Genomic DNA, 19,159 nt, shown 5'->3' with positions numbered 1-19,159 from the left:
ATTGAAACATTAACTGTCTCACACACATTAGCAGAGAAACCACTTTTCCTCACTAAGCAACTAAGCATTCTGATGGAACCATAAACAGAAATTAAAAACACAAGGTGATGAAATATGTATTCTTCCTAAAACAAAAAATGAACTTCAGAACTGACTTATCTAGAAAGATCATCAAGTGCAGATGAGGCTGTGATGACACATACTTGACAGCTTGCCAATCCACTTATCAAAGCCTGGAATCCGTACAGCAATATGACAGCCTTTGGGTACTCAGCCCGAACACACATGCATAAATGTAGGTCTTGAGTCATCCCATTGATTATTAACTTATTTATCTAGTCAGCTAACTTTCATAAGCAGGCCAGCGTTAAGACTTTGTGGGTAAGATTTTCATCTTCTTACACAATTGTCTGTTGAATCTTATCATAAACACAAATAAGACAGACACACCTAAAGCAATGCATGGTTTACACCTGATAAAATACACCATTTCAGCTTTTAGCACCTTAATCTTGTTCAAATTATTTCATAAGCCTATGATAACATGTAATAAATCCTATAATACTAAAGTACATGTTGCCAGTAGATAAAATATTACTTATATGAGAGAGACGGTATGTGGGCAATACAGTATTTTGATTAATGTAAAGGAAACTGGCTGTATATTCAAATCTGAACTAAACATAATCTTATCACAATGAATAACAACAGACTAGCAAATTCATACAGCAAGTTATATTACAGAATCCAACTTTTAAAGTTACAGGTTGTCAGCTAATGCATTGTTACAACAGCAAATGAGGTTATTTAACCCATTCCTCTGCTCCAGAGACATTATCACATCTTGCTAACAAGCACTTTAATTGTCTGAAATTTAGATAGATTTTTCCATCCAGCTGTTTGCGTTGCAATGATTAACGGTATTGGTTATGACAATCTTGCGGTTTGCTTATTCATTCAGCTGGCTAACCCACCGCATAACACTGCTCGCATAAACAGCGTTACTTAAGATACGTTCCCCAGAAATATCCGACTGCTTAAATCTTCATACGAGACCTGCAGCATATTTGTTAAAGATATTTAAAAGAAACGTCTTACGGTGTTCGCGTCTGCAAGTGAAGCGGAACTTAAAGGCGTTAGCTTGTTAGCATAGCTAACAGAACAGTATACGCCAGCAAGCTAAGCTAATCCACTACACTGAAATTATTCAATAACTTCACGTCTTATGTTGTGTACATTGACTGAATTATCACATTAATAGAGCCTCAAGTAAAATACTTAACTGTCTTGTGAGTGTATGACTATATAGCACGGGTAGCTTGTCGCATTAGCCGGGCTGTGGAGCTGCTTGTCTATGGTTGCCAGGCTGTGATCAACTCCCCTCCGCCACTCTCTTTACATGAGTCAGCTCAGCTGCTGATATTTCACATTAAAATCATGCACCCAAACAAACATCTTCCCAATGTACGAGGCATGCATTTGACACATAGGCTGTTTCAATCACTGAAATGCAAGTTCAGAAGACTACACATAATGTCGCGTTTGAAATGGCTGGAACCTGTCGGCTGCTGTGGTAATAAAGAACTGAAAAGGTGAGGCTGGAGCTTACCATAAACTGCCAAAGGCCTATTCAATGCATGAACGAAAGTGGCTTTCATGGTGATTAATGGTCCCTCGGCACCTGCATGTGACAGTGCATGACAGAAAAGGCTCGTAATCGCTGGGTTGAGGACCTGGTAAAGCTGAATATTTGAGATTTGGGAGTGAGGAGAGCAGTGCTGCTCAATCCCTCACGACTCAGTCGCTCTGAAATAAGCGGCAGGCTCAGTGCTCAGTCCCTCCCTATCATTCATTACCCACTGCACAGAACAACAGCGCTCACAACCCTGAGCGACTATACATATGCAGCCATACACACTTATAGAATTATGTAACATGCATATGCAAGAGTAGTTCGTTATTTTAAATAATTTGAGATGCAATAGCATTCTCTCTTTCTCTCTCACACACACAAACACACACACAGCCAATGCAATATTCCCAGTTTCCCACTGTTATAATGTATTTATTATTATATACTATTATATTATTTATACACCATTATTGTATTTAGTAGTATTTTAAGGTTTTTAAAATATATTTTCAGTTCATGTTAATTTTAGTTTCTGTTTTGTGTTATGTGCTTTTGTCATTTTTTTTTACACCAGTATATTCTTTGTGCACTGTTAAATGTTTAATATACATTATTTAAAAAAACTATTTCCTATTCCTCTATTTAACACGTCACTGTAATCATAAACTGGATTTATCTTAAAAATATTATTAAATAAGCAATTAAGTTTTAATTTTTAGTGGGACAACTTGTCAACTACAGAGTGAATAAAACAAAAATAATGATTTAAAGAAGGCCGACTTAATCTGTCCTGCACACAAACAGATAAACATTCTCCAGAACTATCTGAGCACACACAGCAGCGCATGTTCACGCACGCTGAGTCTAATAAAAAGATGGGATAATGTGGTTGTGAGTCCAAAGAAAGCCATTAAATTAATAAGAATGAATTACTGAGGCTTAAACTGACAGAAGAGTCCATGATTTAGCACATGCGCACAGGCTGCTCAAGACCTGAAAATTGTTTCCTAAATTGCAGTAAAACATTGGATCATCCCTGACCTGTCCAACTTTTATAAGGGACAGCAGCCAAACACCAGTGAGTCACTGCCCTCAGAGTTACCCAACAACAGTGTACTTCTCATGGACTACATGTCTGTGGGTCCAAGTGTAAATAAGAGGTGAACGCTGCCTCCTGTTGGACTAAAAGAATAATGCAAAAACAAGTTTTTTTCCGGACTGATTTCTGGTATGCTGTATTGAAGTGGAAAATAAGCCTCGTCACAGTAGAATGCCTTGTGCTGACATCTGGGTACACTGTACTTTTTTTTTTTTTTTTTTTACTTTGTAAACGCATCCCCTTGGAGCTGAAAAATGTCAAGCTTGCCTCCTAGAGTTCTGCCTTTTCTGCTGAAACCACACACAAATCATCAGTAAGAGGGTTAACAGCTGCAGCACATGAATGAAAAGCTCTGTGTTGCTCAGGAGAGAAAAACAAGTCTGATCGGCATGACAGTGTCGCTTAAAGATCCTGGTCAGTGGTTCGGCTTTACAGATGAACTTGCACAACCTGGTTTTGTGTTCTTTTTCTATGACAGCATGACTGTGACAATGACAGATACACTAGGGGAAAACCCACAAAAAATGTTGCAAAAACACTTTCTGTCAAGAGACATCGGGGTTTCTGCAGGATTTTTAAGCTCAAATTTAAGACTTTTTAAGACCTGCACAAATAAAATTAATACCATATGAGCGGGGTAGGGCAATGTCTATGGTAAACTATTAAACTGTAAAATGACTATAAAAAGCATGATTTACAGTTCAGATACAAGTTTTCAGGAAAACAAAAAGTTTTATAAAATGATACACTTCACATTTCAGCCTTTAAACCATTTTTTAAGAAAATGGATGAGTCAAAAATATTAATTATTATATTAATTTAAACAATTATCATCAATAAATTATTATATTAATTAAATAACATACAAACACATTTTACTGTTTAGATTTTTATAATGAATTATCTTCTTGACCCACCAGTTCACATTTACAGCTCTGCGTGTTTGCAAGGTAAAAACATGGGTCGATTTTCACATTGGTCTGAACAAAAAACCTAATGTTCCTGCAGTTCTAGGACCCTATTTTTTGGGACAGCGCTGTCTACTCCAACAGAGGAGACCTGATTCAAACATAAAACAAACAGATGCAAAGACTAGATCCATGGAAACTATTCATTTTTTATCTTTCCATCTTATTTTTAATGTAAGAGCTAGCGTGAACCGTTTGAGGGGGAGTCAGCAATCTCCATTTAGCCTTTTTAGCTGTGCAAAACAGTTCATTGTGATGCTGGATGTTGTAAATTAGTATTTGTATTCAAATTATTTTACATTTATTAAAGTACTAATAATCACACCAATTTGTACCACAAGTGTTTTACCATTTACTGCACTTTAAGTTTGTCACACATCAGACGTGAAGCGCTGCGGCTAATGAACTGAAGTCTGTCACAGACACAAGTCTTTCTTTCCAAGAAAACTGAATTTAAAACCAGAATATATAGAATATATTGAAATAAATTAGGTTAAATATTTCAAGAGGGTTACCAACGGGTATGTTTAGGGTTAGGACAATAATTAAGTGCATACAATTAAACAACTACATAATTCCTTAAAAATAATAATATACAGAATTGAATAGCAAGTGCTATAAAATAATATGAGCCACTAATATTTGGTCATTTAGCAGATGCTTTTATCCAAAGTGACTTACAAATGAGGACAATGGAAGCAATCAAAATCAACAAAAGAGCAATGATATGCAAGTGCTATAACAAGTCTCAGTTAGCTTAATGCAGTACACGTAGCAAGGTTTTTTTTTTTTTTTAAAGAATAGAATTAGAATAGAGAGTGCTAGAGTTAGAGGGTCAAATAAAGATGGAAGAGATGTGTTTTTAGCCGTTTCTTGTAGATGGCTAAGTACTCAGCTGCTGGGATTGAGTTGGGCAGGTCATTCCACCAGGAGGGAACAGTTAATGTAAAAGTCAGTGAAAGTGATTTTGTGCCTCTTTGGGATGAACAATAAAGTGACGTTCACTTGCAGAACGTAAGCTTCTAGAGGCACACAAGTCTGAAGTAATGAATTTAGGTAAAGGGGTGCAGAGCCAGTGGTCGTAGCTATTGGTAGCCAGTGCAAATTGATAAACAGAGGTGTGATGTTCTTCATTCTTTCTTACATTATTTTTGGATTTCCGGACTTTGAAACGTGCTGCGCTCATATTTATTTATAGCTTTTTGAAGTTTAATCGTCACATTAAGCTGCATCGTGATTCTGGTCAGTACCCAAATTTAAGACCTCTTGAAATCATAATTAAGACTTTCTTGTACAATTTAAGACTTTTTATGACCTTAAATTTGATAAAGTAAATTTAAGACTTTTTAAGGACCCGCGGAAACCCTGGACATAGATAATAAGGAAACACTATGTGTATCCTACAACATGCATGCATTTAAATTTATAAGAGTACAGCAGTCAGACCTTAAAAGGATGCTTTGAAGAAAGGAATGTCTTCAAAGCATGAAAGAATGAATGCAATGTAACATAAATACACTGAAAAAGACAATGCATATAAAATACCTTAAGAGATACAACAATTACCACATAATAAATACTATAATGCTAAAGCTTAATTGTATTACTCACCAGTAATATGCAGAATCTAGCAGAGTGATCAGACATGGATTAAGAGTTCACAGCTTCTCCAACAGTTCACTGAGAATCAACATTGCTTTCCAGCTGTTCCAATAGTGTAGTCAATTGTTTAAAGACTCTACACTCTGACAAGTCCATGAGTACATGCTGGAAGGGGCATCATCTTACTAAGCATAGCGACTTATGTCATGCAGACATAACAATCAGCCCTTCTGTACTTATTAAATACATAAATTTAAACACACATTCAAAATAAACACACATTACTCTAAAGCACTACAGCAATGGAAAAAAATATGAATCTGAAACTGTGGCATATTTAATAAATTAACAGGGTTTAATCAAATAAGCTTGGTTCACTTGCCATTTCAACTTAATCTGATCTGGTACACAAATAACCAAAGGTGGACAACATGTTCTGTGTAAACACTGCCTGAACAAATTACAGCTGATCACGTAACAAATAAAAGGAAGCATCATGATTTTAACTAATAAAATAATAATAATAAATCAAAACATAACATCTTGTTTTGTGATTTTACAACTCAAAATGGTCAGATCTGTTTTACATTGATAGACAAAAGAGAAAAAGACAAAACAGAAGAAAAAAGAAACTTTGTAGCACCATTTAATTTTTTTCTTTACCTAACAGCAGTAATCTTAAAGTATATATATACTGTGTATATACAGTGGTGTGAAAAAGTGTTGGCCCCCTTCCTGATTTTTAAATTTTTTGCATGTCACACTTAAAAGATTCAGATCATCAAACTAATTTTAATATTACACAAAGATAATGCAAGTAAATACAAAATGCAGTTTTTAAATGATGATTTCATTTATTAAGGGAAAAAAGCTGTCCAAACCTACCTGGCCCTACGTGAAAAATTAATTGCCCCCTCCTATTAAATCATGAAAGAACTGTGATTAACCACATTATTTTAGAAAGCTGAGTTTAAAAAAAGCCAAACCCAGGCCTGATTACTGCCAGACCTGTTGAATCAAGAAATCACTTAAATAGAACCTGTCTGACAAAGTGAAACATGTTTAAAGAGCAACACATCATTCCGCGATCTTAAGAAATTCATAAACAGATGAGAAACAAAATAGTTCACATGTATCAGTCTGGAAAGGGTTATAAAGCCATTTCTAAGGCTTTGGGACTCTAGCAAACCATGGTCAGAGCCATTATCCACAAATGGAGAAAACTTGGAACAGTGGTGAACCTTCCCAGGAGTGGCCGGCCTACCAAAATTACTCCAAGAGCACAAAGATGACTCATCCAGGAGGTCATAAAAGAACCCAGAACAACATCTAAAGAACTGCAGGCCTCACTTGCCTCAATTAAGGTCAGTGTTCATGATTCAACAATAAGAAAGAGACTGGGCAAAAACAGCATCCATGGGAGAGTTCCAAGGCAAAAGCCGTTTCTGACCAAAAAGAACACAAAGGCTAGTCTCACATTTGCCAAAAAATATCTTGATTATCCCCAAGACTTCTTGGCAAATATTCTGTGGACTGATGCAACAAAAGTTGAACTTTTTGGAAGGTGTGTGTCCCGTTGCATCTGGCGTAAAACCAACACAGCATTTCATAAAAAGAACATCATACCAACAGTCAAACATGGTGGTGGTAGTGTGATGGTCTGAGGCTGCTTTGCAGCTTCAGAACCTGGACGACTTGCCATAATTGATGGAACCATGAATTCTGCTCTCTATCAGAAAATCCTGAAGGAGAATGTCCGCCACCAGTTTGTGACCTCAAGCTCAAGTGCACTTGGGTTATGCAGCAGGACAATGATTCCAAACACAGCAGCAAGTCCACCTCTGAATGTCTCAAGAAAAACAAAATGAAGGTTTTGGAGTGGCCAAATCAAAGTCTGGATTTAAATCCAACTGAAATGCAGTGGCATGACCTTAAACAGTCCATTCATGCTCGAAAACCCTCCAATGTGGCTGAATTAAAACAATTCTGCAAAGAAGAGTGAGCCAAAATTCCTCCACAGCGATGTGAAAGATTCATCGCCAGTTATCGCAAACGCTTGATTGCAGTTGTTGCTGTAAAGGGTGGCTCAACCAGTTATTAGGTTTAGGGGGCAAGCACTTTTTCACACAGGGCTATGTGGGTTTGGATTTTGTTTTCCCTTCATAATAAAAAACGTATTTAATATTTAAATTAGTTTGATGATCTGAAACATTAAAGTGTGACAAACATGCAAAAAAATAAAAAATCAGGAAGGGGGCCAACACTTTTTCACACCACTGTATATATATATATATATATATATATATATATATATATATATTAGGTCAATCTGTCCAATGGAGGTTGCTTGACCAATTTTAATTTTCCTATTTTTTATTTTTTTTTACCTCTATGTATTAGTATTGCAATACTTGGTTTAACTACAGTGACGGGCCTTTGTGTCAAGGGTCACAATAAATTAAACAAACATTTATGGAAACCTCGAAACTTCATTACCTTGGCTCAGGATAGTCCTATAGTTCCTTGAAATAAAAAAATAACATCCAGTGCACATTTTAAAAGGGTCATCGGATGCCCATTTTCCACAAGCTGATATGATTCTTTAGGGTCTTAATGAAAAGTCTATAACATATTTTGGTTAAAATTTCTCAATGGTAGTGTAAAAAACACCTTTTTTACCCTGTCAAAATCATCTCTGTTTTTATCAAGTTATTCTAGTCCATGTTGATTTAAATGCTAATGAGCTCTGCTGACCCCGCCCCTCTCTTGCATGGGGTGATGAGCAGTACTGTTTACTTTAGCCGCGAAACTGGCTAACTAGCACGTTATTAGGAAAGGCGATTTGCAAAGATTTATAAAAAACCCTTATACTCACTTCTTCTGTAGGTGAAGCTGGATCACGAATGATTCGCGCGAACATAGATGCATTTAGGCAGATTGGGGATCGGCGCATTCACTTCAAAACGAAAGTAACGTTAATCCTTTGCGTCTTCAGCGGCTCAGATGTCGGGAGTAAATGACGACTGCTATGTTGCACCTCAATCGCTTAATCGGAGACGTCCTTGTCTTCCCCTGCACCGGAGTCAGACAGCTTTCAGCTCACTCAGGGCGGGTCTAAGGTAAGACGGTCTTGTCAATCAACTATCGTGGGATCGGTCTGTGCAGAACTACGTCGTTCTGACAGGAATCTCAAAACAGCCTGATTTGAGAAAGGGGATTTTAAAAAAACCACTGGGTGGATTTTTATCATTATAGGATGGATGTGTGCACACACTTCCAACACACATTTATGTTCAAACAACGTGTAAAGTGAATTTTGCATCCGATGACCCCTTTAAAATAATAATAAAAAAACTGGTGGTTTTGCAAAACCAAAACATAGAGGTAATCGCTCAAATAAAAAAAATAGGAAAATTAAATTGGTCAAGCAATCAACTTTACACTTGAGATGGATTGACCCAATTAATATATATAAAAAAAACATTAACTAATTTAACCTGTTAACCATAAATAATAAACTCATACACAGTTATGTTACATATTTTTCATGTATATAGTTCTCTCTGCCTGACCATACCTGCTTTTATTCAGGTCTATATTCTCAGCACAGTCTCTTCCGCACATTTATCTGGCCGATGTGTCATCAGTGGGAGGGGGGTTATTAATGTGTCATCTCTGCTGGTCCAGATTGCTGCCTGTCAGCAGGTCTCCTCCACAGGATCTGTTCAGCAACTCTTTCAGTGCATCATTGGCATCTGTATTAAACACGCTGCTAAAGCTACAGTTTGGGAAGGTGACCTGGAAAGAACCCACCACTTCCTGTACCCACTGTAGCTCAGCACACAGCTCCTTTTGTAAGGCCTCATATCGAGTCTGCCTCTCCTTATATCGCTCGCTAACTCGGCTAACGCTGACATCCACACTCCTCATGTCTTCGTGAACGCCCCTCCTCTGGGCCTCGACTTTACGAAACTCATAACGAAGCTGGGACAACTCATGTCTGATGCTTTCGCTTTCTTCTTTGTACCACAACTCCTTCTCATTGTAGATGGACACTAGTGCATCCACGTCTTCCTGCAGGGAGTCGTGGGCCGACGCCAGCTGGCAGAAAGTGCCCTCCATGGCCGACACGTCCTCCTCCACCTGTGCGAAACGTTCAAAGTTGATGTAGGTGTTGTTAGGAGGCATACTGGAGTGGGACTTGATGGTGTACTCTTTGAGACGTTTCGTCTTCAGCTGCCTACGCTCTCTCTTCCTCTCTGGTGCTTTGCTGCGTTCCTCTTTATGCTCGTTAGACTGTCAACAGACAATGGGGTTAAGACTGAGAGTGATATTTAAGGACAGAGTGAGAGAAAGTTAAGAAATCAATGCCTATACATGTCTTTCAAGCACACAATCACAAGCTCATAACATACCTTAATCCAGGGGTGGTTCAAGGCATCTTGAATTGTGAGTCTCTTTCTGAAACACATGATTAAGTTGGTAATTTATGCCATATTACTTGCAACAAAGCACCATATATCGTTTTGTCACAAACACAAAGCTCACAATCAAACACGCATGGCCTTAGATGATCTCAGCCCTCTGCACTTACTTGGTGTCCTTTTCCAGCAGTTGTCGTATAAAATTCTTGGCAAGCTCACTGGTGTGGCCAAAGAATTCATCATCAAACTCATAGTTCATGGCTGAGATGTTTCCCAGAGTGTCTTGCTTCGTTTCTCCTAGGAAAGGAGATGCCCCACTCAACCTACATTCAGAAAGCATATTAGCAACATATTAGACGTATAGGAACTTTGCTATAATCTCATATGCATTTATAGGCTTCACAAAAAAAAAAAAGTTTTTTGTGTACTTACAGAATATATGTTATAACACCAACACTCCTATAAAAGTAAAGCATTTAAGTTGATTATTAACCATTTAAAAACAGGTCAAATTATTGAGATATTTACATTTAATTAACATTAAACAAATAAAAAAAAAAAAGATCCTTACCACATATCTGCTTCCAGTCCCAGTGGTTCATAATTCACAATCTCTGGAGCTGAAAACCATAAAAACAATATGAAGTATAAAAAAATTATTCTCAGTAGAGGAATAAATCATCAAAAGAATAGTTCACCCAAAAATTCAAATTTGTGGAAAATATCTCACCTCACTCACCCTCAGACCATCCAAAATTAGTTTGTTTCTTCATTAGAACAGATTTTATGAAATTCAGCTTTAAATCAATGGGTGCCGTCAGAATGAGTGTTCAAACTGCTGTTAAAAACATCACAATACTCCACAAGTAACCAACACGACTTCGGTCAATCAATCAACAAAAAGTGAAATCTGCGTGTTTTGTAACAAACAAATCCATCATTAATGTGTTTTCAACTTCAAACAAGGCCTATATCCATAATACTGATAATATCTGAATCAGGAGAGAAATATGCACCGTTTACAAGCAAAAATAGTCCAAAACTTCTAAACTAATATGCTGGTGGATCATTTTCACTGAAGGAAGCGTTACTATGGATTAGAAGTGATGGTTTTAAGTTAAAACATCTTAATGGATTTGTTTCTTACAAACACGCACTTTCCCTCACTTCACAAGACGTTAATTGACGGACTGGAGTCGCATTGATTACTTGTGAGTTATTGTGACGTTTTTGTTTCAACTCTCATTTTAATGGCACCCATTCACCGCAGAGGTTTCATTGGTGAGCAAATGATGTAATGCTAAATATCTCCAAATCTTTTCCAAAGAAGCAACAAACTTATCTTCATCTTGGATGTAAATATTGTGAAAATTTTCGAGTGAACCATTCCTTTAAGAATTTAAAAAGTGTGTTAGGGGTTATTCACACAGAACACATTTTTGCGTTCCACTGCGCTGCTTTTGTGCTATTTTTCTATGTAAACATGCTAGACGAACACGTTTGACCGTTGCACTCACGTCTTCGCAGCGTCTTACGCATGACTGCATTTTCAAAATGCAGGACTCAATGCATTTTAAGAAATGTGTTCTGTGTGAATGGTCCCTTAGTGTGCATGTTAAAGGCTGCAGGCTTTAGAGTTTAAACAGAACATGTATCATACCAACAAACTCTGGTGTTCCAAAGATGTTTTTAAACTCAACCCCTTCAGCAATCTTGTGGGCCAAGCCAAAATCAATGAGTTTGATTCGGGGCAGAGGAGCATTCTTATCCAGAAGCATGATGTTTTCAGGCTGCAAACCGGAAAATAAATTACACACACAGGAGCACACCCACACTCATAAGCACACAAAGACACACTATTCTTCTGACAGAGCATTTTGCAGCACTCCACGTTTGTCAGCGCAAATGTGTCGTACTGTAATGTTCTGGGGCAGTGTTATGAGACCAGTGGGTGTACTGTACCTTCAGGTCAAAATGAGCAATATTTCTTGTGTGCAAATAGTGTACGCCCTCTAGAATCTGTTTAATAAACTGTGTGGCTTCCTCCTCACTTAGAGACTCTTTCTCTGCCAAAAAGTCGAAAAGCTCTCCTCCAGACACCCTGCAAATATACATAATCTCCTCTCAATAACGATATGTACAGTAGGTGAACAATTTAATAGAATACGCTCATAAAATATGATCCAAGTCCAAACTTATGTAATAACAAAATTATTTATATAAGCATCGATACAAGCTCTACTCACAGCTCCAAAATCAACACCACGTCTGTCTTGTTCTCAAACACGTCATGTAACATGACAATATTGGGATGGTGTATCTGCTGTAGGATGTTGACCTCTCGCTCAATCTCTTCTCGGAGCACACCTCGCCGGCTAGCAATACTCTGACGCTTCTTTATGAACTTGGCTGCAAAATCCCGGCCTGAACACTTTTCACGACACTGCTTAACAATTGCAAACTGCCCACTGAAAAACACATGAACAGTTATAAAACACACACTGACACAAGCAACACACCATAATGCGTTGCATCCTTTAAGTGTTTATACTGTATATAGACACTTAAAGGCCAATGTATATAATATGTTGTATTTTATTTTATATTTTTTCATTTGTACACTGCAGATTGTTGTTATATTCAGATCATATCAGAGACCCAATTAAAATGTTGATGTTTTCATACTGTTTATGCAGTTTTAGCAATCTCTGATCTTCATTAGAATTGTGCTGGGATAAAACTTTTGGAGTCAGGCGAATGACCCCGTGCCCCCCTATTTAGCAACTATATATATATATATATATGAATCCATCTGTGTAATGTGTATCATACGTATTGCAGCAATCAGCAAGTATATGATAAACCACCAACAGCTATTTTTTTTACCTGCCAAGTTCCTCTCCAATCTCATAGAAATTCTCGACCTGCTGCTGCTTGAACACAGCCATTGTGATCTTATTTAAGAAACAAAAATGATTATTAGATTTACTGGACTCAAAACAAATAGTATGCACACAAAAATGTATAGGCCTAATTGTTTTATGCAATCTTTGTCAGAAATCAATTTAATGCATATACAGTACAATAAAGCGAATCATACAGTACTATATGGTTTGTTGTGACCTAAATATTTCATTCATGATGGTGGGACAAATTTAGATCTTACTTTAGTGTGCAAGATAAGGATGAGGCCTCACCTATATTTAGCCTAAATTTATCCAAGGAAATCTGGTGTCTGGAATATAGAAAAAAATGGAAAACTCACAAAATGCACAATGGAAAAAGTCTATTTTGACAGGTATTTTCTAACTGACAAGATATGCTTCCCATGTTGTAACACTTCTAATGTGCATTAGCTGCTTCTCTCGAAAAATAAGCACTTTTTACCTGACAAACACGACTATCGTTCATCCTGGAGGTAGGTGTGATCGTTACAACACCGGATAAATAGCAGATCTCCAAAAATACTGTGTAATTTCACTCCCTTCATTTGTTTTTAATTTTCCAAACTGTAGAAAATTAAAGAAATTAAACGTAACCGCAATAATAAATCATCAAATGCGCTCCCCACAGCGGTAACATAATAATCTAAAGAGTTCGTGTGACAATTGCATGTCTAATGTATTTATTAAAAGTAAATAAAAGAACAAGAAATGTACCTACCTGTCATCACCAACAACTATGTTACGTTTCTGAATCCTGTCATGCGCTCACGCGACTCTCTTCACAGACCATCGGAAAAGAGCACGAGTCCCAGCAGCAGCGTGTTTCTAAATGTGGACACGGCACCTGTTGAACTCATGCCTGAGTATAAAAACGACAACAGATTGACAGGCTTGTCCCTTGACTGAAAAATAACACGACATAAGGGATTCTTCTGAATTATATCTAGGTTGGACGGTCGTTGCTGTCGCTGTGGGTCAAAGTCAGAATGATAAATGTTGTCCGTGGTCTCACTCTTCTATTCTGTTTACTGCTGACATGTGCTAAAGCTTATCATTTTAAACATGTGACAAACAGTTGTATGTAGTTTTTGTAATGAGGTAATAAAGCACTTGCAAATACTTTTAAGTAAATAACAAAAACGAGCATGCCAAGTGTTTTTAGTATGTATTATTTGCCACTATTTATTTTAATGAGACATTTATTTTGACTGTTAAACTACAGACCTTTTTCACTCGTTGCCCCATCAAAAAGATATAAATGTATTGGATTTAATTCATTAATTGGAAACATTCCTCATAGAACAGCATATATTGCTTCAGCATAAATTTAGGACTAATTCCTAACTGATTCTTTTTTTCTATCATTTAATCAAAAACACTCTATTAAAATTAAATGTTACATAAAAATGTATGCACATATCTACCTGACATGCAAATTGTGAGGCCTAATATTAAAATTAAAAATCCATGCCTGCCTCCCATTGTCCTTTATGTTTTGACAATCAAAATCATCAAAATGTATCAAAACATGGCAATAATGTGAACTATTTGACATTGGTAGTATGACACAAAAATAATAATAAACCTCCGAAATGCATATATATATATATATATATATATATATATATATATATATATATATATATATATATACTGTATGTATGAAGAGTTCAGATGCAAAAGCCTCTAAGTGCCATTTAAAATTTTCTTCTAAAATGAGCATTTTTATCAGGCTCCTATATTTATGTTCAGATATTTCACTTAAATGGCAATGAAAAGAACCTATTCACTGCCATTAAAGTGAAAATACTGAACCTACACATAAGAGCCTGATAAAAATGCTCATTTTAGAAGAAAATTTCTAACTTTTGCATCTGAACTCTTCATATACATATTAATACTTTAAAAGTGTGCAGTGGTTAGTTCCTGATCCAATCTGTTTTCCAAATCCAAACCAGGTTTTTAATCTTTGATATTTATTCAAGACTGCAATTCAGGCGGAAGAACCTTCCAAAGATAGTGCAACAAAATCACACTAAACCCGTAAGTCGTTACTGACTACAGGCAGATAAACTCAAACAATAGAACCTTTTACATTTGCAAGATCACACATTTACGTAGGAGGAAACTAAGCAAATGAAGTGTGCCAGTCTTCCTGTTGCAGTGAGTGATGTTATGAATGTTTGACGGTGGAAAGCTGGCTTTACTGGATGCGTGCAGTGCATTTGTGCAGGGAGGGAGATGCTCACAATGGAGCAAATAGAGGCAGCCTTGTACCAGAAGATGAAGATATCTGAGAAATTAAATGAGAAGCAGATGGAAAGAATGGAGGAACAGGGGAAGACCACACCATGGACAGAGGACTACAGAAGGAGCACATCCTCAAGTGGTTTGTGGAGACTCAGGCTGTGCTCATCTTGTGTGATGGAAGTTTTCCGCCCTGGTTCCAGGCTTCATCTCCAGACAGTAAGAACTACTGAGAGATAAGAGGTTTATTAATTGATTTATCATGAGCTGTAAAAGCATCAGAACAAATTAAATACTGTAATGGTGAAGGAGATGCAAATGTTTATGTTTGTGAATTGAGGCGGTTGCACTGGTGCACTGTGGTAACTGTTGCTGTTTGCAGTGAAGCAGAAGATCAGCTCAGAGACAAGAATGTTGGTTGCTTTCTTATCAGACTCAGCGAAAAAGCCATTGGATATATTCTTTCATACAAGTAAGAATAACCATTTTTCTGTAACTACCATAATATCTCATTTGTTAACATTCTTAAATGCATTAGCTAACATGAACTAACAACAAGCAATATAAGAATTAATTAATCATCTTTAACATTAGGAAATAAAAATACAAGTGTTCATTGTTTGTTCAGGTTAGTTCACAGATGGTAATATTTAAAAATATTTTTAAATTTTAAAACCTTTTGAAATGTATTAGTAGATGTTGAAATGAACAGTAACTAAGACAAATGAATTCTATAAAGTACTGTTATTTGTTAGTTCATGTTAACTAATATTGACAAATCAGACCTTATTGTAAAGCGTTACCAAATTTTGTCATTTTAAGCAGATCCTATCTTATGTTAAAACCCCTACAATGTAGAGGGAAAATAAACTAGCTAATGGTTCTAACCTTTAAAAAACAGTTTGAAGCTGCAGTGTTTTCAGTTGTTTAATTTCTCTAATGCTTTATGCTGACAGAGGACAGGATCGTTGTCGCCATTTCGTCATAAATCAAACCAAGACTGGCCTGTTCGTCGTTTCTGGTGATTCCACCACTCATAACAGTCTCACAGAGCTGATCAATCACTTTAAAACCACACCGATCCAGCCTTTTGGAGAGTATCTGACTTCATATAACACAGATATGGACTCTGTGGAAGAGGTATCAATCATACTTTGCATTCTTTTTAAAGGTGCACTCATTAATTATTCTTCATTAAAAAAGTCTTATGTATAAAGAAATGAATAGTACTTTTAAAATCATGTTCAATCACATTAGATGAAGAATCTATTTAATATAAGTAGCCTTTATTTGATCACATGACCAGCCAAATTTCACACACTTTATCTTGGTAATCCCCTGTTATTAGACAGATTTGCTTATGGGAAAAAAAAACAAATCATGGTTAACTGTGAATAAATCATTAATGGCATCGGAAGGGATATTGTTTGAGTGTAGGGCATATTGGCAAGCACAAAATACTAATACAAAGTTCACCTTTAAATACATGAAAACAAAGAGAATATCAACATTGTTTTACAATGCATGTCCTTTTGCATCGTCATTCTTCTAGGATGGCAAAAATGAGCTTTATGATGTGGTTCAAAATAACCCCAGAGTCAATGCGGGTGTTAGCGTTAAGGCTCTAAGAAGTTTATGGGAACAAACTAGCAATGTCCCGCACAGCACGCCTCCTGTTCTGTATTCTAAAAGTGGCCGGAAACTCGCAATCTCCACCTCTATTGACAGGAACAGCCTGTCTCAGGTAACCAAGTCAGCTCTAGTAACCATGGCTAATTCTATGATGTAAAACCTTTATACATAGTGTTGAAATTCATTTTTGTGTTGTAAAATCATTAGGGTGCGAAAGTTCCACCATTGCCAAAGAAGAATACACCACTTCGGAATTCCTTAAGCGCCGGGTTTCCTGGTACAAATTCATCACAAGAACAGCACAGCTTTTCAGAATCAAGGACACCTGGAAGGTCAGGTGGCGATGAGAGAGAAAATGGCAAAAAAAGCGATACCTTTGACACAGAGGGCTGCAACTCTCAATTTAAGTTGCCTCTCCACGATGAAAACAATCAGTCTTTAACCTCTAATTCTTGTAACATTATGCCTTCCACCCCTCAACAACCTCCTTTAGCTCCACCCAAAACAGCCTCCTGCTCTTATGCTGTCCTTGATCTTAAAAAACGCAATAGTGGAGCCTGCCGAGTGCCCAATACTGACCAAGAAGCCCTACAGCCCAACCCACTCTACCAGACCTCATCTGTGGTGTGTGCTGGAGAGATGGACCAGCCCGGGCAAGAATATGACAACCGTGTAAAGCCCATTGACAACATCTTTCTAGCAGAAAACCCCTATCAAGACATACCTGAACAACGTGACAGTAATACCTACGAACACATTTCTGAGAGCAACACCTATGAGGACATCCGAGTGACAGACAGCAACACGTATGCAAGTTTGGATGAAATGCAACCCCACACACCAAGCATCTTGGGCAAGAAGGTGAGACCTGATGTAATATCAAAGAAATATAAATAATTTTTGTACTGATTATTTTGTATAAATGAAAAAACTGTTATTATTTACAGAATCATAAGTGGTGGAAACTTCGACTGGAGAATAAGAAGTAATAGTCATCAAGTGAATGCAAAAGCTGAGAAAAATATTTCATTTAATGTTTTCATTTAATATTTCATTTAAAGTCATTTGTTATGCTGGTGTGCACAATATACACATAACTTCAGTACAGTATGGTTTCTACCCTTACAAAATACTGAAATATTTTATGCAAATACAATGGTACAATGAGATGGTTATGGTAAAACACCTGCTCTGATTATATCTATCGTTATGACTGAATTTCCCACTATTCTCCCAGGACTTTATCTTTCAATGTAGACTAGACCTGCGTAATTTAGTATTTTGTAATTAGTATAGTGCTCACAGCCTATTAACATTTTCTGTAACCCTAATCCAGCAATCCACACTGTTTGTATGATACAATAGTCTTTCTCTACACGTCTGAACCCATAACTGAATAAAGCATGGGGATAATATACAATGAGTGTTCTGTATGAGGTTAGTATTGAGTAGACTGACTGCTTTGTGCTTTCTATCTCCTTTAAAGTGATGTGCTTCCCTATTTTATATTCATATCGAATAAACTGTAGAAAAAAAGTTTAGAACAGACCTTGTCATTTTGCCCACCACTATTGCTATGTGACCCATTGCCAATTTGGATAATAGCTGACTTAATGGATAGTGATATAATCACATCTCTGAGCCACTGAGACATTTCCAAATGGTTTGGACTTTAAATATTGGTCCACTTACAACCTCATGCCAATGCAGGTCAACTTTTAAAGGTTTCTTAACAGCCTTATGCTATATAATAAACTGTGTTTGCATTTTTTAGCCATCAAGCTTGAAACTCAGGGTTGAAAGTCTTTAAGGGGCTTCACTGTATTAGATTTATGAAAAACTTACGATTCATGATAATTATACATGCTTATACTTTAAGTTGTACAGTACTCACATGATGAAATCAAGTGTCTTGAAGATCACGTTCTCAAAGTGAAGAGCTTTCCATCTCCATCCAAGTCTGTTTACCTTCATTTCACTGAGGGGAACATGTTGACAGGTCATACAAGATAACAAAACAATCCCTCCTCATGACTGTTAAAGGCAAACAGTCACACACACCGACATCAGTTTCTTAACCAGGGAAACATACTATGTTTGTTGTTCTTCTGACAGGCCAGATGTTCTAATCTGCTGTACTATTTTACATGTCAAGGTAGATTAAATGCAAACACGTTGAAAACACTGACGCAATAGGAGATTTACTTATCAGGCCCTTTGTGGCTCCAGAGCACACAGACTTTCTCAGGAACTGTACGGTGGTGATTAAGTTTCAGTGTCCTCCAGCAGGCGGGGACATTTACAAACTAAATTCATTATTTCCACCACACTTTAAATGTTTCCAGATTGTTTAAAAAAACCAAAAATGGCATATGAAGAAATCAAATAGGCCTAAGGGAAATTTGGTATGAACAACAGGTTTGTCCCTAAAATGATAATCATATAATTTATAATTCAGAAACTTGACATAGATGTGGGTATTAATATGACAAAGTGAAATAACACCGCATCATGAATCATTTGGATCAAAAAGTCCGGTATTACACAGATGTATGTGAAAGAAACAGGGTGTGTCTCAACACTGTAACAAATTGACGCTGCTTCGTTTC

General features: G+C 36.8%; 3 protein-coding genes across 12 annotated transcripts in view; 1 reads left to right on the top strand and 2 right to left on the bottom strand.

Annotated features, from left to right (window-relative positions):
* herc1 (HECT and RLD domain containing E3 ubiquitin protein ligase family member 1) overlaps positions 1–1,836 on the bottom strand; it is a 50,795-nt gene extending 48,959 nt beyond the window's left edge. For 3 of the 5 annotated variants that reach the window (XM_058781789.1, XM_058781791.1, XM_058781793.1), the window contains exon 1: positions 1,610–1,836. The gene's annotated coding sequence lies outside the window, so the exon portion shown is untranslated. The remainder of the gene's footprint in view (positions 1–1,609) is intronic. The other 2 variants (XM_058781794.1, XM_058781792.1) reach the window with 1 other exon arrangement.
* sh2d7 (SH2 domain containing 7) lies at positions 362–18,339 on the top strand. Its single transcript, XM_058781801.1, is given in 8 exon segments — positions 362–381; positions 14,905–15,116; positions 15,119–15,137; positions 15,301–15,390; positions 15,875–16,058; positions 16,471–16,662; positions 16,758–17,411; positions 17,498–18,339. Coding segments are annotated over 7 exon segments (1,275 nt in total). The 5' UTR covers positions 362–381; positions 14,905–15,022; the 3' UTR covers positions 17,540–18,339.
* dapk2a (death-associated protein kinase 2a) lies at positions 7,605–18,802 on the bottom strand. 6 transcript variants are annotated; one of them, XM_058781797.1, is made up of 14 exons: positions 18,740–18,802; positions 18,445–18,528; positions 13,390–13,530; positions 13,114–13,235; positions 12,924–12,961; positions 12,613–12,680; positions 11,973–12,194; positions 11,689–11,827; positions 11,387–11,516; positions 10,298–10,346; positions 10,159–10,185; positions 9,897–10,049; positions 9,718–9,763; positions 7,605–9,598 (listed from the first exon to the last, which is right to left on the bottom strand). In XM_058781797.1, the coding sequence occupies exons 6-14, from the start codon at positions 12,672–12,674 to the stop codon at positions 8,972–8,974; spliced, it is 1,455 nt and encodes a 484-aa protein (XP_058637780.1). In that variant the 5' UTR covers positions 12,675–12,680; positions 12,924–12,961; positions 13,114–13,235; positions 13,390–13,530; positions 18,445–18,528; positions 18,740–18,802; the 3' UTR covers positions 7,605–8,971. The 6 variants fall into 6 exon arrangements, with proteins under 6 accessions (XP_058637780.1, XP_058637779.1, XP_058637778.1 ...); XM_058781796.1 differs by having other exon boundaries at positions 18,643–18,764; XM_058781795.1 differs by lacking the exons at positions 18,445–18,528; positions 18,740–18,802 and having other exon boundaries at positions 13,390–14,192.
* Positions 18,803–19,159: the final 357 nt, after the last annotated feature.

The sequence above is a fragment of the Onychostoma macrolepis genome, chromosome 07 (genome assembly GCF_012432095.1).
Source record: "Onychostoma macrolepis isolate SWU-2019 chromosome 07, ASM1243209v1, whole genome shotgun sequence".
Taxonomy (NCBI): Eukaryota; Metazoa; Chordata; class Actinopteri; order Cypriniformes; family Cyprinidae; genus Onychostoma; species Onychostoma macrolepis.
The sequence above is the reverse complement of the archived record's forward strand: the minus strand, read 5'-3'. Positions and strand labels throughout refer to the sequence as shown.

What these genes read in the sequence shown, in the direction of transcription:
- dapk2a (XM_058781797.1), bottom strand. Translation starts at nt 12,674, where the DNA reads ATGGCTGTGTTCAAGCAGCAGCAGGTCGAGAATTTCTATGAGATTGGA. An exon ending in GTGGTGTTGATTTTGGAGCT is followed by an intron (nt 11,828 to 11,972) that starts GTGAGTAGAGCT and finishes GTATATTTGCAG; the next exon opens with GGTGTCTGGAGGAGAGCTTT. An exon ending in TGAACCACCCCTGGATTAAG is followed by an intron (nt 9,599 to 9,717) that starts GTATGTTATGAG and finishes GTCTGTTGACAG; the next exon opens with TCTAACGAGCATAAAGAGGA.